Source organism: Coffea eugenioides, chromosome 8 (assembly GCF_003713205.1).
Source record: "Coffea eugenioides isolate CCC68of chromosome 8, Ceug_1.0, whole genome shotgun sequence".
NCBI classification, from domain to species: domain Eukaryota; kingdom Viridiplantae; phylum Streptophyta; class Magnoliopsida; order Gentianales; family Rubiaceae; genus Coffea; species Coffea eugenioides.
Genome location: NC_040042.1, coordinates 32,632,172 through 32,655,099, shown reverse-complemented (window position 1 = coordinate 32,655,099; position 22,928 = coordinate 32,632,172). Strand labels below are relative to the sequence as shown.

Sequence of the window (22,928 nt, the reverse complement as noted above, 5' to 3'; positions counted from 1 at the left end):
TACTTTTATCGTCAAGCATTCCTTTTTAGAAGAAAATATATGATGTGAGCAAAATTTTCTACTTGGCTCCTAGCGACTGCTTGGGTGGTTGGATCTATAAATACGTACTCTAATTCCTTGGCTAATCATCAGAGTAGTCACAGCATACAACACTTAATTGATCGTAGTCCTACCCTAATTTTCCCCAAGAATATGGCGTCAACTCAAGCTTCTTTCCACTCAAACAGCCTACAAGAGACCGTCCGCCCGTTAGCAGCCTTTCCGGAAAACATTTGGTCTGATCGTATCGCTCCGTTTACTCCCGATAAGGAGGTTATACTTACCTTCATCTCCTATAACCTCATGTTTTTGCTTATATAATATTTATTCCTTTTATAAGTTGGAACCATATTCTTATCCGCTCCCACAAGTTCACGATCTTTAGTAATATCCGCTATCAATTCTGGCATGATTGCTATCCCTTGATTAATTCTATAGCCTCCTATCAAGAGGGGGGAAAATACAAAAAGATTAGTTACTATTTTTCGTAGAACTAGAGGTTTGATTTATCATATTTGGTTTGCTGTTTCTTAGTCATACTTGGTTGTTCTTACCCCGACTTCATATAGGATTCATCCCCTAATTTTTTTTTTTACCCGTAACACTGTTGCATTTCCTTAGATTTCAGGGCATTGTTTCTCCTGTTTAGTTTCTAATTGTTCCATTTCCCAGCAATATCAAAACGATCAATTTGACAATATGACTAAAGAAATATTTTTCTGATGCTTTCAGGAACATGAAATGTATGAAAGAGAGATTGAAATGTTGAAGGCAGAAGTGAATAGCACGCTTTTGGCAACCGGAAAGACCATGATGGAGAGATTCGACTTTATAGACAAAATAGAACGACTTGGTGTCCCGCATCACTTTGATATCGAGATTGAAAACCAACTACAAGAATTCTTTAATGTGTATACCAACTTTGGGGAGTATTCAGCTTATGATTTATCTAGTGCAGCGCTTCAATTCCGACTTTTTAGACAGCATGGTTTCAATGTCTCTTGTGGTACGCAACTTTCATATTAGATTTGCTAATTTTTAGTGTGGACTCACCTATTAGTAAACCTTAACACCTAATTTTTCTAACATATTTCCAAATAATTTCCAAACAGGCATCTTTGACCAATTCACTGATGCTGAGGGTAAGTTCAAGGAATCCTTATGCTATGACACAAGGGGTTTGTTGAGTCTATATGAAGCTAGTCATGTTAGAACACATGGAGACGAAATTTTAGAAGAAGCTCTTGCTTTCACAACCACTCATCTGACGTCTGGAGGACCCCATTTGGATTCTACTCCTGCAAAACAAGTGAAATATGCCCTTGAGCAGCCGTTGCATAAGGGCATCCCTAGATACGAGGCCTGGCGTTACATCTCCATCTATGAGGAAGATGAATCTCACAATAAAGTATTGCTGAGGCTAGCCAAGTTGGATTACCACTTGTTGCAGATGTCATATAAAGAAGACCTTTGTGAGATAACAAGGTGCACCGAGACACTAGCTCTCCAATGGGCAGATCTAAGATTTGTTTATCAACACTAAACTGCAGAGATTTATAGTTTACAGTACTATGCTTACATGCAGCTTTAGGTTCACTTGAAGCTTAGTAGGATTCTATGATATCTGTAGCATTTTAAATTGCCAAAAAAAAATTTTTCTTTCATAGGCCAGGTTGCAATCATAAAAATATTATATTACTACTCCCTTTCTATGTTGAACGGAGCCTTACAAATTATTAGAGTTTTAAACTAAAAGTTAGCCAATGTAACTGCCACTCGTTTGCAATTTTATCTGAAGTATTACATGAAATTCCTTCATATATGACCATGCTTCACGAATGATTGTGCAACCTTTTTTTTTTTTTTTTAACAAATGGTAACAATGTATAGGTGGGGAAAGGAATTGGAGAGTGTATCGAAATTTCCATATGCAAGGAGCAGATTTGTGGAATGCTACTTCTGGGCTGTTGGAGCCTTGTATGAACCTCAGTACTCTCTTGCTCGAATGACTTTTGCAAAAGCAGGAGCCGTTATTACAATGATTGATGACATCTATGATGCTTATGGCACTCTTGATGAACTTCAAATTCTTACAGACTCTGTGGAGAGGTAGGCTTTTATGTTAGTCATCTCACACAAGTGAAGCAAGCATGCTGCCGAGAATATCATCTTCGAAAAAAACTACATATACCAGCCAAAATAATTGAGTAATGCACTAAAAAGCTGTCTTACTAAGAGCTAGTAAATAATAAAAGGGTGATTATCCAAACAATCTTCTCTAGCTTGACGTTGCTTCTTAGCAGTGAGGTGCATTGATATAGGAAATTTTGCTTTGCTTGCAGGTGGGATAGCAGTGGAATCTGGGATAGCAGTGGAGTCGATCAACTCTCGGCCTACATCAGAACTTCCTACACCACACTTCTGAAATTTAATAAGGAGCTCGGGGAAGATTTAGCTAAAAGGCAAAGAACCTATGCATTCGACAAGTATATAGACGATGTACGGTACCATGTTGCTAATTTTAAGGACTGTGTTAACATACACCTTAATTTGCCTGTTAATTTTTAAATTGTCCGGGCCGCCAATACATGGAGTACTAATCAATATTTCCCTGCGTTCATTTGCCCTCATTAGTGGAAAAATGACATGAGGACAAGCTTCACTCAGTCAAGGTGGTTCTTCACAAACAAATTGCCTTCTTTTGCTGATTACCTGAGCAATGGTGCGATCACAATCGGAGCTATTCTTGGATCATCAGCAGCTCTCTTGTACATGGATTGTGCCTTAGAGGATGTTATCAACTGGCTGTCAACTAATCCAAAACTTACTGCTGCTTACTCGACACATTTGCGATTGATGAATGATTTTGGAGGTCACAAGGTCAGAATTTGTTGTAGCAGTTAATTGGTTATCAAAATTAGATTAAGATAACTCACAGAATTTCCAAATAGGATTAAGTTATAGTCTTGTTCACGTGCCTTTTTAGTTTTGTTCAAAACTTCCAACATAATATGCACATTTTTTTTTGAGCAAAATAAATCCTTTTTTCATTGCTAGATCTACCAAGAGAGCTATGCAGAAGAGGAAGCCATCCTCAATCTACATTAGACTACACTATTTCTATACACTCTACTGTCAAAATTTGAAAGAATGGTCAAAAAGAACAATAACAATCAACTTTGAACCAACTCCCAATTCTCTCTGATGCGAGCAATCTTGTTCCAAGATGTAACAGCCATCTGCATTGCATAGACCACAGTAGCCATTACACCCATAGAAAGTAGACAGTCATAGAGAAAGCCAGCCTCTTGAATTTTTAAGCAAATGATTGAGTCCTACAATTCTTACACCAACACTGCAACTCCTCATTCCAAGTCTTACGCCACCACTGCGACACCACAGAACATGCACATTGATTTGAGACTTCTACGTGCTTTGGCCAGCATGCCAGCATCATGCCATGATTAAACTTGTTTTTAGATCTTGTTCATTTTCTGTGCAAACGCTGCATAGACTATGCATGTGCATTCAATCTGGGATGCTTCTCATGAACAAAATGAAATACAATTTAGTTCACTTGGCTAGTTACTGCTTTACCAATGGTTAATACCCTTTCATACTTTATGTGAGTAATTCAGAATTAAACAAAACTTTTTCGCTACATTTTATTAGAGTTTTCATGTTTTCTGTTTGAACTCCTCGAATTTGAAGTTCGACAAAGAAAGGGGCAGTGGCACAGCGCTTGAATGCTACATGAAGGACTATAATGTATCGGAGGAAGAGGCAGCCAGGAAGTTTCGAGAGATGTGGGAGGATACTTGGAAGGTTATGAACGAGGAACGCTTGAGGCCTACTCCCATTCCAAGGGATGTTCTCAAAATGCTTCTCAACATCACAAGAGTAAGTGAAACCATTTACAAGCACGGAATAGATGGATTCACTCAGCCACATGCCATTGAAGACCATATAAGGGCAATGCTTGTGGATTTCATGTCTATTTGAGGATGGCAGTGGTGCATGTTGATGTCTTCAAGGGATTGGCCCTATGAATGCAGGCAGTATCAGTTAGTGAAGTGTGTTTTTCTATTTTGCCCACTCCTGTATTTAAGTATAACTAGTCTGGGATTACATGCATTGCACGTTCTGTATCTCCTTTTTTTTTCCCCTTTTTGAAACTTTTAATAACGTACGTGTTTGTTTTGACAAATTACTAAGTTGAATAAAAGATCATTCTGTCTTTTTATTTGTTTCTACATATATATTGATAGTATCACTAATTAACTAATCATAGTTTCAATACTGTAGTGATACAAATTTGATATTGTAAATGATTGCCTTTAAATTTATTGTCTTAGATTAGATGTTAATTGCTAGCAAAAAATAGTGAACTTTAACATATTATTGGCATCTTTAGTATCGTTGTATATTTGATTCATTCAATTGGGATGAAGAGTTTAAACTTAGAGTGAATTTATTGATTAGATTCGGTCAACCCTCGGAACTTAACAGCTCAGTTGCAATTTTCTATTCTCAACTTTAAAATTTTGCCATCCTTAATTCTACGAAATAACTTATGTACTTACAAATAACTTGTGTATTTTGCAATTATGTTTCGTGATTACAATTAGGTAAACATTCGTCATATAAGGTTAAAGATTAGCTGTTAAATTTTTTCAATAGTCAAAGTATAAAAGATTTATTATATGCTGCACAAATATTAGAAGGCATATCAAGCTTATAAAAGATTTATTATATACTTAGAAACATCTGAATAATAGAACTACCAAGCTCAAGTTCGGGAAGAGATAATATTTGGAAGAAAGTCTGGTCTCTTAAAATTCCCAACAAGACCAAGCATCTTCCATGGCGTATATGTCATAATTCCTTGCCTACGCCTGAAAACCTCCATAATAGAAGAATTTCTGCTGATTACAAATGTGCTCTTTGCAAAAATCCACGCGGAGATCTATCTCATCCTCTATTTGACTGCCCTATCTCGGTGCAAATATTGGGCTCTTACTTTTCTGGATAGGCAAATTAATGCATGTCTCCAATCTGGACCTGACATTTGGGTGACTGAAATTCTTAGATCTTTGCCATCAAAGGATAGCGAACTTTTTGGTACTCTATTATGAAATATGGAGTAACAGAAATGATGAAATGTTTAATGGTGAAGTTCGAGAACCTTTGACCATTGTAAGTTTTGCTCTCCAGCACCAGGCAGCTTTCAAAGAAGCAAACGATTGCTCTTTGTTAGCCCTTTCTCAACGTTCATCCCATCCCTGGTCAATGCCTCCTGCTCCCCACTATAAGGTCAATTTTGACACTTCCATTTCTACTATTAAGCAAGTTTTTAGTATTGGTGTGGTCATCCGTAGTTATGATGGTCAGTTTATCGTTGGCTTACTAAAAAGAAGAGCAAATCGTGTAATATATCACCAAACTATACACTTGTATGTGTTCAAGTCACTAATTTAACGTGTTAGCAAAAAATATCGCTGAACTAACAAAAATACATTTTTTGTAGCATTTCATGTAATTGAATTGTTAAGACAAATGGAATTCTTTTATCTCCACTTGTGGGCTTGCTTTTTGAGGTATATAATCGTTGGTTCACCTCTTTGGCTAACTTTTGTCTATGTAAATACTTGGATAGACCCAATCTACAACTCCACTCGTAAACCAAGTGACCCAAATTTTGCCACATCATCAATGCGAATTTAATATCTAGAAACCAAAAATATTTCCGTCTCTCTACTCACCATCCTGATCCACAACACCACTGACTGAATCAAGAAGTTCTTCTCTCAAAGCTTTTGGTATCCCTCCTGTGTCTTACATTCTTGTCTTTATAATATCAACCAATTTTGCCATGTATCAGGCTTACGTATGCAGAGCTAAGCCATTCAAAGTTGGAATTCATTCTTAAAATCATATGAGAAAGGTGACAGAAAGAAAAAAAAAAGTATAAAAAAAGAACTCGCTGCAGAGATTTTTGGGAGAAGAGAGGAAGAAAATCCATCAATCACATCTTTCATTTGATTTCTAGATCTACTTAGAAAAATTATAAGTCTTGCATTTTTGGAGGACATGAGAAACTATAAAGTAAGTGATGTGACTCTTACGATGGAGAAGAAGAGGCCAAAACAACTAGAGATGTAGGCTTTATCCCAAATAGAGAGGAAGGATGAGGAGAATCTTCTAATGGAGGGGGGGGGCGAGAAGTTCATGGGTTACTGGCATAGTAGGAGGTGCCGAGTGGAAGGAACGGAGTGGTGAAGATAGGTGGGAGGGAGAAGGTAAAACATAGTGTTTATAATAGTGGTGCTGATAATTGGGGCATTAAGCAGAGCAGTAGAGGTGGAGTGGAAAGCTTGTGGATCCAGCAGTTGTAGATAAATTTTAGGAGAAGAAGAGTGAATAGCCAAGAAGTTTAGCTATTGTGGCACGACCATTGTGGCTTCTTTAGATTACTCAAAGTTTTTGGACCATTTTGCCCTTCAAACCCTATGCCTACAGATCACGTGACGTCCATTCCGATTGTTTTCATGGTGAAATTACACTGAATGCTACAAAACATGCAATTAGATTAGTTCGATAACATTTTTGACTAATAAAGTAATTTAATGACCTGAACAAGTACTATTGTATAGTTTAGTGTAGAGGTGGCAAAATGGGCGGGATGGGCGGGATTTGCTTGGGTTTGAAATGGAACCGAGTCATATGAGTTTGGGCCCAATCTTACCCATATGTGTTTTGGGACTAACTTGGGCGGGATCATTTTGGGATGGGTTTAGATTGATCCCGCCCAATACCCAAATCCATTTTCTACATATTTTTTTTCCTTTAATTCATTTTTTATTTTTATATAATTTTAATATTTTTGATTTATTAAATTTCTTTTAGTTTTATTAAATAAACATGCAAGTGCTTTATACTCAAGATTCCCACCAAAAATTGGATTAACAAATAAAGGAAAAGATAGATATACAGCCATATTCCAACATATATCAAGATGGCCAAGGTCCTTAGGATGTTGAATATTTATCCTTATCATTGTCCAAGGATGACAGGTCTAAACTAACTGAAATGCTGGAAATTCTTGTGGATAATGACTAGGAAGACTACTAGATTATATTCGCTGGTATGACTATAAAAATTGTTAAAGATAATTTTTGAATCTAAGATTCCGTTTGGATTGACTTTTTTTTTCAAAAAATAAGTTTTTCAAATACAATGTTACAGTAATATACAATAACTCAAGAAACATCCCATCCATATTAATATATCAAATATTTCAAAAAAATTTTATAGTAAAAATTTTTCATATACACTGCTACAATAAAATATTTCAAAAACACCTACCAAAAACAGTTAATCCAAACGGAGCCCTTGCCATTTGAGCCCAATGGGTACCCAAGTATTTCCCATCCTTTCCCATTCATTAATGGGTATAGTTGGGATGTGTCCCAACTTAAACCCAATACCAAATTATAATACCCATCCCGCCCAAAGTTCCTTTGGGCATGGGTAGCCCATTGGGACTTGGGACAAATTGCCAGCTCTAGTTTAGTGATATTTTTCGCGATTTGCTCTAAAAAGAGTGGAAGGTCTAGTCAGTGTTTGAACTTGCTGAAGTGAGGGAAGCGACTCTATTTGCAAAGATGCTGATGATTCCTATTCTCATATTGGAGGGAGATGCATCCTCAATTATATAGTTGATTAATAGCGCGGAAGAATCTTCTCAGACAGTGACTCGATAATTAAGGACATTCACGCTTCCCTGTTAGATCAAAGCATTATTGATGTAATATGAATTCCTAAAGAGACCAATAAGATTGCACATAATTTGGAACATTTTGCTAAATCATGAATAGTTTTTTTTTTGTTTTTTACGAAAAAGGAAAGAAACACCTGAATAGATATATTTATGGTGTTTAATCTTATTTCAAGCAAGTACAAATTTTGTATGGGATACTTTTTTGAATATGACACAGAAAAAATCCTTTACAGGACATGTTATAAACATTGCAAGAACTAGAGAAGAGATATTGAGTAATTTTCATAAAGTACAAGAGGGTTAATTGATATTTAACCAAAATAAACAAAATGCATTCCCATAACGCTCAGAAGGCACATTTTCAATAAGAAATAGCGGGATCAAAAAACGCATATTCAAGGCAAGAAACTTGCTGAATTCAAAAGTTTAGACGTTTCTCAATATCATTTATCAAGTGAACTACTGGTAAATATTATTACTATTTCAAATATTTGCAGCCTACATGCTATACCAAAGTATATTTTTTTAAGCTTTTTGTATCATCTACGTTATAGTAAATAATTGACGCACTAATTTGCAGGACTAGTGCATGGTGGTATTCTTTCAATCTTTGTACTAGTATTTTTGACATAACACCGGCCAATAGACTTGTGTGAATTTTCCAACGTCATAATTAGCATTGCTGACATTTAATTAGAGAAAACTAAGATTGACGGAGACTCTGATAAGTTACAGTGTGATACAGATGTCTCCCGATTCTTTTTGTCTTGATTTGTAAAGTCTGTTTCTCAAATTGAGAGAAAAGAGCAGGCGCGTACGTCGCCCATGACTATTCTATTCCGGATGCTTGTAACTATAAAGACTTTCAAAACTCGGTACTTAATGGACACTTGGATGTGAGCACCAAATAAAACTAATATATTCATCTAAATTATTTTTATGAAAATTGATTTTACATTTAAGCAATAAATCTAGAGTTAGTCTTATGTATAATAAAACTATATACACTATTACAATTGAATACGTGATACATAAGCAAAATTTAGATTTTAAATTTAAATTCAAATAAATTGTTATGTGTCCAATAATAACAATATGTATGGTGTCAAGTATAGAAAATTAATTTATAAATCTAATATAACATGTTGGCGTGAATAGGTAATTATTTAGAACTTGTTTTAAGTTATTTAATAGACTATATGATTGTGTACAGATGGTAGAAAATGAAGATTGAATAATGGGAGAAGTTTAATGACGTATAACTATGAATTGAGTGGTAGTTTCGTTAGTATGCAGTTGAAGATGGCGGCATTCAGTTTTAGAAGGAGATTTTTTTTTTTCTTTTTTACTAACTTTTGTTTCTGATAAGTTGGAACCACTCTAATTTAATAATTAAGGTCCAATAGAAAGTTTCAAAAGTGACAACAGTATGTTAATATCGTGGTTCTCACACCTTGTACGTTATATATATATAAACATCATAAGATATTTCATACTATCAACAGTAATGGTTGAAGATACAACCAAAAACTAACAAAGACTACACTTGGAATTCCAAAATCTATGCTAAATTCAAATAAAAATTACCTACAAATCAATGAACATATCTGCGCATATTTTCAATTGTCAAATTTACTAGTTAATTGCTTCAAGCTCCAATATCAAGTTGAGATATGATAACAAAAATTCAAGAAGTTCTAAATCTAACAAACACATCTAACAAACATTCAAAAATTCAAGAAGTTCTAAATCTAACAAACATATCTGAAAGAACTCAGATCTATCAAAGGAAAGACCAAAGAAGGACTAAAAATGTCCTATTAAAATACCCTTAAAAAGAAGAAAACTCTCACCAAAAGAGTTTAGGATAGGTGAAACTCTCACAATGTCAAAGCATAAAAAGTCATAGTAACTAACCAATTCTCTGTGGAATTAACTCTAATTATCAATGTATTTGTTTGATCCGTATACTGCAAAAAATCAAGATAATTGGACTTAATTTAATTGTTAATTGGGAATCGATAACTTGATAACTTGAAAGTCTAGACTACGTGACATGAGAATGAATTAGTGGTCAATTAAAATTTCTGGGACTGCACCATTGTGAAGAAGGAAGATGGTGCAACTTAGATCATTAGCTCGACCGTTAATTGATTCTCAATTTGGGAATGGGGATTAGGGGTGAGCAAACGGTACAAATTCGATAATTCGGTTAGTTGAATTCGGTTATTTGACTTATAGAAATCTAAACCGCTTTCAATTTCGAATTGGCTATAACCGAATCTATTTCGCAATTGATTTCGAATTCGGAAATGGTAATGAATTCGGTTAACCGATTTAACCGAATTCATTTATAAAAAAAATGATTTTTTAAAAATTATTACTGATTTGATTCTCAAATTTATTCATAATTTAACACATTACTTATGTTCTAATCATTTTGTGGTTTAATTTAATTGGCATTTATTTGATCACTTATACCTAGAATCCTTAGTCTATGATTTAAGGAACACATAAAAAGTGATTAATTTAAACTAGAAAAAACGTTAGACTATACAATGATTAGTGATAATTTATGAATTTATAATTTACAATGATTAATAATAAGTAATATTAGTTACAAACTTACAAATTACAATGATTAGTGACAAGTTATATTAGTTACAAACTTATAATTTATTTCAAATCAAAATAAAACTTATTTGCTTGCATATGTTATTGTGAAAGTCAATACACTAATACATTGATTTGCAATTCATATGCATTCACTTACACTGTTTAGTTGTCTTGTCTATACTTAAAACCTTAAGATTAGTGAATAGAGAATATGAATTTTTATGTTAAATATGTAATGTAAATTTAGAGCACATTAATACTTGCAAGTTACAGGTTACGCATTCAAATATTCAATAATTTAAACATGAATGATGTATCAAATTACCAATATCTAAATTCTAATTACTAATTATGTTTATTGTTTAATATTTAGTATTATACATATATATATTAATTATTATCTAATTCTAGTCATGTTACTCATGTATAAAATAATAACTATTATAGTTATGTTATATTATTATGTATTACTATATATTTGTATTATTATAGTCATATAACAATTAACAAATACTAAAATAATATATTGTACATTATTATATATTATTATTGTTAGACGTACATGATAATACCATATACTAACTATTATTGATAGCATTTACCTATATAATATAATAATATATTAGTAGTATATACTAATACTAAATAGCATTTATCTATATATTATATAATTTTATAAACTAATTTGGTATTCGAATGCGGTAATGCAGTACCCTATTTCATTTTACCGAATTTGAATGCAAAATCGGTTATTACCAAATTCATAATCTCATTACCTATTTCATACTATATTAGAATTCGGTAAATTCAGTACGTACTGAATTTGTACCAAATTACCAAATATCCAATTTCAATTTATCAAATCGAATTTGAATTTGGTATATACCGAATTTGCTCACCCCTAATTGGGGATGGATTAAATATATTCTTATAGAATGATTCCGGGCATCCTTTTGGTGTAGTGATATGGAGGTGCATTCCCAACCATGTTTGGCGTATGCTAATCCGAAAATCTAGGGTGAAGATTGGCCTACTCAAGAGTAAGGTTGTAACCCAATCCGTCCAACTTTTCAACGGGTCAATTTTGGATTTGGGCTAATGTGGATTCACTCAAACGCAGCATTCGCTAATGATCCAAACCATCTGTCTTTTAAATTTTTTTGCCCTTTTTTTAAACTTATTACTCAATCTTCTTTCCCAGCATAAAGAACCTATTTGACACTTTGCATCAAACCGTCGGCCTCTTCGCCAATTATAGTCCACCGTCTCTGGTGACCGATTGGTGACTTTTTTCTGTGTGAATCTATCATGCATTCTTAATAATAAACCAAAATCCACCATAGGCATAACAGTGACCACCTATAGCACCACCATTTGCTCCATTGAGCTTGTTTTTGTATTTCATATCGAAAATTTTACGAAGAAATCTCTTTTTACGATAATTATAAATATAATAGATTTAAGCGAGTTTAATATGTTCAAGGCACAAATCCAAGAGTTTTAGGGGTCCACATCTCAATCTAAGAGAAGTTTTGATTATGCATCAAATCAATATAGTAAGTTATGAATCTTTGGACCGTTAAGCATTTTGACCTTTAGAATTATTTTCTAGGGTTTTATATTTGCTCTTTTGTAGTCTCTTTCTGTTATACTAACTCTACTACCTCTTTGCCCGTCGATGTAAAACCACGTAAAATTTTATGTCTTTCTGTTCATTATATTTACTTTTTTATTATCTTTATTGGATTGATAAAAATCCTATTACTCTTGTTGGTTAATTTCGTTAGACTAGACCTAAGATGCTCCACCATGAAACCACAAGCTGGGCAAATCAATAGATACTTTTTTGAAAGGAGTTATCAAGTCGGATCTAACTTGGTTGTGGGCTACAAATTATAACACCACATGCTTGTGGGCTACAATATGTTGGGTTCCACGTTGATAACTGTATTGAAGATATCTTGGGTTTTTGTTTCCATGAAATTCGATTTAGAACTTTGACCCAAAGAAGAAAGGGATGGATCTTTAGTTAGTTATCTCTTTTGATCAATACTAGGATCAGGACTGGCATCGGAGGAGAAGGGTTTGTAAGGGTACCCAACCCAAGTTGTCCCACAACCCAATAGACCCGCCCAACCTCCTAGAAATAGTGGGTTGGTTGACTAGGTTAAATGGGTTTGGGCTTTGTTTGCCAGGGATAGATACAGGGCTCGTTGGGAGTTACTGTAGCTCATTGAACACTACTTGCCTTATTAGAATTTTTAATAAAAGTACTTATTATTTGTTTAAGTACTTTTAAATATATTATTTACAAACATAATTCAATAAATACTTATTCTGTATAAATTCTGCGAGCATCCTTTGTAGCCTTTTTCATCCACGTTTAAGTAGGCAACTCGACCTCCTTCTCCACAAAGATCCCTCTGTTCTTGAAACCTCGAATTGATGTTCTACGTCATTAGTATAGTTGTAGTTATCATTTGTATTATTATTTTTCTGTCACCTTGCATATCCTCTGTTTCTCTTCAATCAATAAAAGCAACCAAATTTTACATTAAAAAAAATGAATGGTAATGTACGGTTAGAACTGTTTTATTTGAAACTAGACTGAAATTCCTGAAAATTAGAATAGAAAAATTACTTCCTTAAAATCTCTAGAAGAAAAGGTAATGAAGTAATTTCGTGTAATTAAGCCACAATTAGTCGCCTTTCCAAATGTTTCAGAAAAGCGTGAGACTCGTAGCTTCACATACATGTCTAGCATGGAAACAACAGATGTGAATATTGAGAGATTATACGAACCAGTATGGGTGTCAGAATTTGTCAAATATAAAGGAAGGAGAGGAACAGAACTAAAACAAAGAGTGGAGTCATTTTTGTTATATTGTCTAAATACATGTGTTGAGCCGCAATTGTTGACGCCTACAATGGTGGAATTTGGTGGCAAAATTTTCTCGTCCCACATCGCCTGAAGTAGAAGGAAAGCCTCCCAAATACAACTATAAATAGAAGGGCCTATGAAGGTTTGATTTGCACCACTCAAGGGAGTTATATGGGCTATTAGTTTCTTGAGTCATATAACCCATTTATAGTCAAATATTTTAGACTTTCTTGTTTTGAGTTTAGGAATATTTTCTAAACTCTTTTGTAAGTGCCTTATTGGCCTAGGAACCACTTTCCTACGATTTTTTGTATTTCTTATTCATAGTAGAAATATTGCTCCACCCTCGCCCGTGGACGTAGGTCAATTTGATCGAACCACGTAAATCTTCTGTCTTTTATTTGCTTTATTATTTGTCTTTATTGGGTTGCCACAACCCTTTTATATGGTCGGTTTTATCGCCTAATTATTATATGGTTGGTGTCTACCGCCTACTTATTATATGGTCGGTTATACCGCTTATTTTGTTCTAACTTTAGTTTGTTTATTCCTGGATTAGTCCTAACAAACTGGTATCAGAGCTGGTTGTTATATTTTGCAAGACAGGTTCATCTGGTGGGGCCCGTCCATCCTGTGGAGCCCACTCATCCTGTGGGGTTCGTTTATCCGTGGGGCCCGCTCACCTTGTAGGGTTCATTCATCCCCGTAGGGCCAGTTTATCTCGTGGGGCCCGCTTACCCTGTGGGGCCCGCTCACGAGACTTGCATATTTGTTTGACCAGTTTTTTGAGACAAACTTCAAGTTACAGATTTTGTGGCAACAATAACGATAACAAAGACGGTTGTCGAGAAATTTGACAGGAATGTCAACTTCGGCATGTGGCAGCTCAAGATGGAGGCCATTATTGTTCAAGACAGAGTTGACTTGGCAATTCAAGGAATTGAGAAAAAGTCAAAAGATGTAAATGATGCGGATTTCGCCGATATGGATAAGAAGGCCAGATCCAGCATAATCTTAAATCTCTCTGATGAGGTATTGCGTGAGGTAGCAACGGAGATTTCGGCCAAGGTTATGTGGGATAAATTGAAAGTCTTATATATGAAGAAGACAGTCGAGAATCGGCTATATTTGAAGCAAAGTTTGTATATGCTTCGGATGTCTGAAGGTACATCTATACTCCCATCTTGATAAATTTGATTCCATTATTATGGATTTGGAGAATATAGATTCAAAAATTGATGATGAAGATCAGGCCCTATTACTTTTGTGTTCCCTTCCCCAGTCTTTTAAACATTTCCGTGATACTCTGATTTATGGAAAGGAAATAATTTCGTATTGGAAAATTAAATCTGCATTAAAATCAAAAGAGCAGATAGATAGGGATATTACTGGAGAAACTAGTGGGAGTCAAGCCAATGGCTTGTTTGTTCGGGGTAGATCTGAAAAGAGAAACACAGAAAATAGAAGTAGATCCAAATCCAGACATAAAAATGTGGTGTGCAACTATTGTAAAAAGAAGGGTCATATTATCTCTAATTGTTTTAAATTAAAAAATAAAGAAAATCAAAAGGAGAAAAGGAGTGAAATCACCGAGGCTAGTATTGCAGTTGATGAGAATGATGGAACCATTTTCTATGCAACAGAAAATAATTTTAGGTCTAACAATGAGTGGATTTTAGATTCGGGTTGTTCATATCATATGTGTCCCAATAGGGACTAGTTTTCAACATATGAATCAATTGAAGGTGGAGTTGTCTTAATGGGTAACAACACCGTTTGTAAAGTTGTTGGCAAAGGCACAATCCGGATTAAAATGTATGATGGTATTGTGAGGACGCTCACAAATGTTAGATATGTTCCAGATTTGAAGAAAAATCTCATCTCTTTGGGCACTCTTGAGTCTATTGGGTGCAGGTATTCAGGTGGAGATGGAGTTCTCAAAATCACTCGAGAAGCTCTTGTTGTTATAAAGGCACACAGATCTGGTACTCTATATATTTTGCAGGGATCTATTATTACAGGTGCTGCTGCTATTTCAACATCATCTTTGTCAGATATAGACATTACTAAATTATGGCATATGCGTTTGGGGCACATGAATGAAAAAGGCTTCGGCATACTAAGCAAAAGAGGACTTCTTTGTGGACAAAGTACCGGGCCATTGGAATTCTGTGAACACTGTATTTTTGGGAAGCAGAAAAGAGTCAGCTTTAGTTCACCAGCAATTCACAAGACAAAAGGTACTCTTGATTACATTCATTCAGATCTATGGGGTCCTTCTCGTGCTCCTTCTAAAGGTGGTGCCAGGTACATGTTGACTTTCATTGATAATTATTCAAGGAAAGTTTGGGTATATTTTCTTAAGCATAAAAATGATGTTTTCCTAAGTTTCAAGTAATGAAAAGTTTTGATTGAGAAACAAACAAAAAAGCATATTAAGCGGTTGAGAACAGATAATGGCATGAAATTTTGTGGAGGTAAATTTGATAGATTTTGCAAAAATGAAGGAATTGTTCTGCATCACACCATCAGGATGACAACTCAACAAAATGGTGTGGTCGAACGTATGAACAGAACGCTTTTGGAGAGAGCAAGATGTATGATCTCCAATGCAAGGTTGACAAGCGACTTTTGGGCAGAGGCAATCAATATGGCCTGTTATATTATCAACTGTTCTCTTTCTGCATCTCTTGATTTCAAAACTCCTGAGAAAGTTTGGTCAGGTACTCCTGCTGATTATTCCAATTTAAAAGTTTTTGGGTGTCCAACATACATACACGTGAATTATGGAAAATTGGAGCTTAGGGCTAAAAAGTGCATTTTTCTTGGGTATGCTTTTGGGGTGAAAGGATACAAATTATGGTGTTCTGATCCCAAATCCCCAAAATTTGTAATCAGTAGAGATGTTACTTTTGATGAATTGTCTATGTTATCTTCCAAGAAGGAGTCTTCTAATCCTTGTACTACTGATAGTACACAGAAGCAGGTGGAGCTTGATATTGGCAATTCTGGTCCTTTTCAGACCAAATCTTCTATTCAACAAATGCCAGTAGATGCACCTGAATCTACTGTTAAAGATAGTTTAGAAGAAGAAGAGTATTCCATAGCCAGAGATAGAGTAAGGAGAGACATTCGACCACCACAAAGATATGCAAATTTAGTTGCATATGCTTTGTCTGTTGCAGAAGAAACTGATGCAGTTGGTGAGCCTTCCACCTATTCAGAAGCAGTTTCTTGTGATGATTCTGCAAAGTGGTTAATTGCGATGAATGAAGAAATTGAATCTTTTCATCAGAATGAAACTTGGGTTCTTGTAAAGCCGCCGTCAGCTAAGAAAATTGTTGGATGCAGATGGGTTTTCAAGAAAAAGAAGGTATTCCAGGGGTTGAAGATGCAAGGTATAAAGCACGATTAGTTGCAAAGGGCTATAGTCAGGTACAAGGTGTTGATTTTAATGAAGTTTTTTCACCTGTTGTTAAACATAGCTCTATTCGTGTTTTACTTGTTTTAGTAGCCATGTATAATTTGGAGTTAAAACAACTTGATGTTAAGACAGCTTTCTTGCATGGCGAACTTGAAGAACAAATTTATATGAGACAACCCCAGGGTTTTGAAATTGAAGGTAAAGAAGACTATGTTTGCTTGTTGAAGAAATCCTTATATGGATTGAAACAGTCTCCAAGACAATGGTATAAGAGGTTTGATTCCTTTATGTTGGGTCATGATTATTTAAAGAGCATGTATGATAGTTGTGTTTACTTCCGGAAGTTAAATGATGGTTCTTTCATTTATTTGCTGCTTTATGTTGATGACATGCTCATTGCTACCAAGAATTTGTCAGAAATTCACACTTTAAAACTGCAGTTAAATAGTGAATTTGAAATGAAAGATTTGGGAGCAACTAAGAAAATTCTTGGCATGGATATCAATCGAGATCGAGGAGTAGGAAAATTATTCTTGACCCAGAAAAATTATCTTGAGAAAGTTTTGGAGCGTTTTGGTATGAAAGATGCTAAATCAGTATCTACTCCTCTTGCTAGACATTTTCGGCTATCTGCTGCTCAGATGAAGAGGAAAATGATATGGCACGGGTTCCCTATTCCAGTGCAGTCGGCAATATTATGTATGCAATGGTTTGTACTCGTCCAGATATTGCACAAGTAGTCAGTGTTGTTAACAGATATATGTCTTGCCCTGGTAAAGTACATTGGCAGGCTGTGAAGTGGATTCTCAGATACTTGCGAGGTGCTTCAAATGCATGTTTGGAGTTTGGAAGAAATAATAACGCTTTGGTTGGTTTTATAGACTCAGACTACGTTAGGGATCTTGACAGGAGAAGATCACTTTCAGACTATGTATTTTGCATTGGCGGTTGTGCTGTTAGTTGGAAAGCTACTCTACAACCTGTCGTAGCTTTGTCTACTACAGAAGCAGAATATATGGCTATGACCGAGGCAATCAAAGAAGCCTTGTGGTTGAAGAGTTTATTTAGCGAGTTAAGTCTATATCAAGGTGTTACTGATATTTACTGTGATAGTCAAAGTGCCATACACTTGACTAAAGATCAGATGTATCATGAGAGGACGAAACACATTGATGTGAAGTATCACTTCATTCGGGATATCATTGCCGAGGGAAAAGTCCTTATTCAGAAAATCAATACTAAGGACAATCCAGCCGATATGTTTACGAAACCTCTTCCAGTTTACAAGTTCAAGCAGTGTTTGGACTTGGTTGGTGTTCGTTGTTTGTGATTTAAGCCCATTGGGACTTATGTGGAGAAGGTGGAATAGTTTTTTGGTGAAACTCAAAATTATGCCAAGGTGGAGATTTGTTGAGCCGCAATTGTTGACGCCCACAATGGTGGAATTTGGTGGCAAAATTTTCTCGTCCCACATCGCCTGAAGTAGAAGGAAAGCCTCCCAAATACAACTATAAATAGAAGGGCCTATGAAGGTTTGATTTGCACCACTCAAGAGAGTTATATGGGCTATTAGCTTCTTGAGTCATAAGCCCATTTGTAGTCGAATATTTTAGGCTCTTTTGTTTTGAGTTTAGGAATATTTTCTAAACTCTTTTGTAAGTGCCTTATTGGCCTAGGAACCACTTTCCTACGATTTTTTGTATTTCTTTTTCATAGTAGAAATATTGCTCCTCCCTCGCCCGTGAACATAGGTCAATTTGACCGAACCACGCAAATCTTCTGTGTCTTTTATTTGCTTTATTATTTGTCTTTATTGGGTTGCCACAACCCTTTTATATGGTCGGTTTTACCGCCTAATTATTATATGGCTGGTGTCTACCGCCTAATTATTATATGGTCGGTTATACCGCCTATTTTGTTCTAACTTTAGTTTGTTTATTCCTGGGCCAGTTCTAACAACATGCAATCACAGCCTAATTATTATATGGCTGGTGTCTACCGCCTAATTATTATATGGTCGGTTATACCGCCTATTTTGTTCTAACTTTAGTTTGTTTATTCCTGGGCCAGTTCTAACAACATGCAATCACACTCTTGTGTAAACAAGATGTTAGTATTAATTTAGGTTAGAACAACTTGATTCACATGTCCAAATATAGACTATGACCATCATGGGGTTTGAAAAAAAAAATTCACACTCGGATGCTCATTGGTGTGGGTACCCAATGGATATATGTAGGTATTGTTGTGCAATTAGAAATTGAATTCAAAGATAATAACAACATATATAATGCAAAGATATCAGAAATACAATACAATTACCATTTTCAAATTACAAAACCAACACTGAAAAGTATAACACCTAGTAATTATGAAGTTAAAGTATGAAATGCTATTAAATAACTCTATTTGTTTGAAAATCTGTGTATTTTCAACATTTAAACTTGCATGCGTTTAAACATTCTCAAATTTTATATATATACATATAAGTCTAGATAGGGTTTGGATTACATATGGATTAACCTACAAAACCAGATCCTACCCATACCTGTGATTCTTTCACATGGTCTAGATCTAGGAAACATGATGGATCTGGACTGAATTTGGGCAAATGCCTAATCGATTGACATACCAATTCTCGTGTAACTTAAAGCATGGTTATAAATTCTAGCTCAAACTAAATGGTTCAATTGGTTAAATGGTTGACCAGTCCACTGTCCGTTTCAGTTTGATCCTTAGATTATAAGGGTTCAAAATCTACTGTATTTTGTGAGACTCAGATGAATTGGTTAGTTCAACTGCTAAACAATTGAACCAGAACAGTTTTAAGCAAATGAGTTGGTTTTATGCTCCTAATGCAATTAAAACCAATGATTTTAAATTGGGTCGAATGTCCACAGTAATGACAATCTACATTATTATAACCAATTTTCAATACAATGCTGTCTTCAACTAACTTAAAATATTTATATCATACATCTGCGTCTTGTATATAATCTTTCTTTTCATTTTCTTTACCTTCCCACAAGTTATACTACATATACATTTATTTTACTCTTTCTTGCTTTTCATCAAAGGGTTTGGTTAGTAGGTGCCTTGAGGGCACTAGTTAAGAGAGGACTCAAGTGTTAAGTGTGACGCCCCCACTTCTCTTTAAGGTGAACCCTAAGGTATTTGTGGAACGCCTGTCCAACTCTCGTCGGGGCTCACTATAATCCATAATTCAAAAACTAAAAATACTTCGAATAATTTCAATATACATTTAAAGTACTCTAAAATATTTCATATTTAAAATTAGATAACCTTCAAGCTTAATTAAAGGTTAAATACAATCCAAAAGAATATGTACTACAATCATTTGCTATAATACAACTTAAAGTTTCCAAAATAAAACAACTTAGTAGTTAGTACCATTCGTGGACACTCTCGGTTTTGAACCCTGTTAAGGAAAACAAAAGGAGTGGAATGAGCTAAACAACTCAGTGAGGTTCCAAAACACACAAGCAGTTCTAATAAATCAAGTAAATTAAGCATAACGCACATATGGTTCAAGGTTTCACATTGGCACATTAAAATGAGACATTTATCATTTTACAGAAATAAACATACATTAAAAGGATACGATGTTCACGTGGAACCATCTCGGTCAGTTGCACCTTATAGCACCAATAATTCCCTCGGTCTGTCTGGCCATCGCCTTATTTCTCCAGTGGTAATACTCGAGTATATCGAAACGGTGGCCCAGGGTTCCAACCTACTCGACCGAACCCAATCTTGGCTCGAGCAGGTTAGCAACCAAGGGCAGGGCCCAGTTCAGCTAAGAACCTACAACATGTTCAAGTAATCAAATAAACCGATAAACAGTAGAAATTCACGGTTAAATGGTAGAAATTTGTTATTTTAATAAGTCGAGTGTGATAAAGTACGCACTCGTCTTAAAACGGTAGAAAATTACATAGGAGCAATTATAGAGAACAATTAACACTTAAACACACAAGAAATATGAAATAAATATGTAACAAAACTATTCAAATCACACACATGCAGGGAACACTCACAGTTACGTGCGATATGTCTCGGTTCCTGGATAACACCCTTAATTACCCTTGAGTCCTGAGGTAAGAACTAACAAGTTTATATAAAAGTAAAAAACAAAATCTTAAGGTTTTTGCACTTAAGAAGTGAAGAACAAGAAGTTGGTATATAATTCTTAAATGTATAATAAAGAATAAAGCGAGTCATTATAGCCTTGAATCAAGACTTTTCAAACTTAAAGTTCAAAAGTAAGAATGAAATCATGAGAAATCAAGTTCTAGGTCAAGAATTAAGCATAATTAAAGAACATTAAGGTTTCTCATTTAAATCCAAGGAAACATCAAGTACAAAGGAAACTTGTATCCTTCATGAAATTGAGTTTAGAATGAACCATCAATCTCAAAAAGAAGTTGAATGTTCTTAAAAGTTCATTTCTTAAGAAATCAGAAAATTTTAGCTTTACGCGACAAAACTTGGAAAATCAGATCTTGAGTTTGGTAAGTCCAAAAATTGGAAACTTTATACCGTTGGAAACAAGATCCAAAGTACTAAAAGTTCCCAGAAGGCACTTTTCCAAGATTCCAAACGGAAAGCATTCATATTTTAGCTCAAAATTGCTGATTCATGAAGACAGGACAGAACCAGTCTTGGTTTACAGCAATGTTTGGAAATTCGGCAAAATTCACAGGAAGTGAATCAGCCTTTGAAATTTGTAAAAAAAATAAGTGTTCCAAATCAAGTTTCAAACACAACAAGTAGAACTAAATTTGGAGTTTTGAGTAGCAAGATACAATACTTTAAAGTTGGTTGATTTCACGACCTGATCAGTGGATTTTCCAGTTTTGAAGAGGAATATTTGGGGCATTATTTGGGCATCGAAATGACATTGAAATTACACCAAATTTGGTTCACTTAAACTTCCATATATGAACTATATCTCTATCAAAATTTAGGTAAAGACTCGCATGGGAAGGTAGTTAACAAAACGACCAAAATTTGTGAAATGTTTCAAAGCTAATCTGCCATCCTACTTCCCTTTCCTTTTCAAACGTTTTGTCCAACGAAATCAGCCCCAATTCGCTCCATTTTTTAAAACAAGATTACAGAAACATTTAATGAGCAATTGATGGTTAAATGACACTAAAATTTTTGAAATATAACATCCCAAAACATATTTGACCATTCGGTCAGCAAGGAAGGGAAAAGTTTCCAGTTTCCAGCTTTGTTGCATTTTCAAAATCAAACCATATCTAACTCTGTAAAACTCCAAATTGAGAATAGTTTACGGCATTGGAAAATAGGTTCCAAATGCTACAATTTATCAGAAGACATCATTTTGAAAATCTTTTCACAAATGGGACAAAATCGAGCCACAAGATGTAGCTTCCAGTTTCATTCGAATAAACAGTCAAAACAGAACAGCCGACTTTGCCGAAATGCTACGGTTCACTCAAAATGAACTAGTAGGGGGATTTTATACCGTTGGAAAGTTATGAATGTACAGTTTTGAATTTCGCTAACGACACTCAATTTAGACTTTTGTATAAAGAGTTACGTTCGGACAAAGAACTACTGCCCGAGTACCCTGCCATACTTTTTCCAGATTTGAATCTTTACCAAAACTTAAGTTTTGAGCAACCATTCGATACGATTTTTGAAAGACACTTTCTACACACATAATACAACATATATCTATCAATTTAACAGCCAACCAAGTATCAAAATTTCGAATTCAAAACAGGACAACAAAACAGAATTTCGGACAGCTCTCTCTCTCTCACGGTTTCTTCCACTTTCTTTTTCCTTTTCTAGTTTCTACCCTTAAAACTCATCACAAACACACTAAGACACACATAGACATCATGGCAGCCCTTATGTAATCAAGGTGGGAGTTCATAGAACCCATTTCAACCAACCAGATCCAACCAACAACAACAAGAAGGAAGCAACAAGCTTCAAAGCCAAGAAATGAAACAAGAAGACAAGAGTTTTGGTGAGAGATGTTTATACCTTCCAAACACAAGAGGAAACCCTAGAATTTTGGTGTGAGAAACTCTCTAAAATAGTCCCAAGCAGCCGGCCCTCTCTTCTCTTCAAGATGTCCTCTTCCAAGCTAGAATGAAGAACCAAGAGATGGAAAAATTTGGAGAGCT

The 22,928-nt window shown here is 35.0% G+C and overlaps 3 protein-coding genes across 3 annotated transcripts; all 3 read left to right on the top strand.

The window, feature by feature from the left end:
• Positions 1 to 192: 192 nt before the first annotated feature.
• LOC113780572 (viridiflorene synthase-like) lies at positions 193 to 2,152 on the top strand. The gene is made up of 4 exons (XM_027326362.1): positions 193 to 312; positions 772 to 1,045; positions 1,152 to 1,524; positions 1,930 to 2,152. Exons 1-4 carry the CDS (start codon positions 193 to 195, stop codon positions 2,150 to 2,152), a joined length of 990 nt encoding a protein of 329 aa, XP_027182163.1.
• A 533-nt stretch (positions 2,153 to 2,685) lies between these two features.
• LOC113780571 (vetispiradiene synthase 2-like) lies at positions 2,686 to 4,041 on the top strand. The gene is made up of 2 exons (XM_027326361.1): positions 2,686 to 2,919; positions 3,751 to 4,041. The coding sequence occupies exons 1-2, from the start codon at positions 2,686 to 2,688 to the stop codon at positions 4,039 to 4,041; spliced, it is 525 nt and encodes a 174-aa protein (XP_027182162.1).
• A 1,158-nt stretch (positions 4,042 to 5,199) lies between these two features.
• Positions 5,200 to 16,010, top strand: LOC113780570. Its single transcript, XM_027326360.1, has 4 exons — positions 5,200 to 5,425; positions 14,125 to 14,348; positions 15,037 to 15,623; positions 15,824 to 16,010. The coding sequence occupies exons 1-4, from the start codon at positions 5,200 to 5,202 to the stop codon at positions 16,008 to 16,010; spliced, it is 1,224 nt and encodes a 407-aa protein (XP_027182161.1).
• Positions 16,011 to 22,928: the final 6,918 nt, after the last annotated feature.

Excerpts from the sequence above, each read along its gene's own strand:
- LOC113780572 (XM_027326362.1), top strand. The coding sequence starts at position 193 with ATGGCGTCAACTCAAGCTTCTTTCCACTCAAACAGCCTACAAGAGACC. Across the intron at positions 313-771 it reads CGTTTACTCCCGATAAGGAG|GAACATGAAATGTATGAAAG; the intron begins GTTATACTTACC and ends TGATGCTTTCAG. Across the intron at positions 1,046-1,151 it reads TGGTTTCAATGTCTCTTGTG|GCATCTTTGACCAATTCACT; the intron begins GTACGCAACTTT and ends ATTTCCAAACAG.
- LOC113780571 (XM_027326361.1), top strand. The coding sequence starts at position 2,686 with ATGAGGACAAGCTTCACTCAGTCAAGGTGGTTCTTCACAAACAAATTG. Across the intron at positions 2,920-3,750 it reads ATGATTTTGGAGGTCACAAG|TTCGACAAAGAAAGGGGCAG; the intron begins GTCAGAATTTGT and ends TCGAATTTGAAG.
- LOC113780570 (XM_027326360.1), top strand. The coding sequence starts at position 5,200 with ATGTTTAATGGTGAAGTTCGAGAACCTTTGACCATTGTAAGTTTTGCT. Across the intron at positions 14,349-15,036 it reads TCTTAAATCTCTCTGATGAG|TTTTCAACATATGAATCAAT; the intron begins GTATTGCGTGAG and ends AATAGGGACTAG. Across the intron at positions 15,624-15,823 it reads CCTTCTAAAGGTGGTGCCAG|GAATTGTTCTGCATCACACC; the intron begins GTACATGTTGAC and ends GCAAAAATGAAG.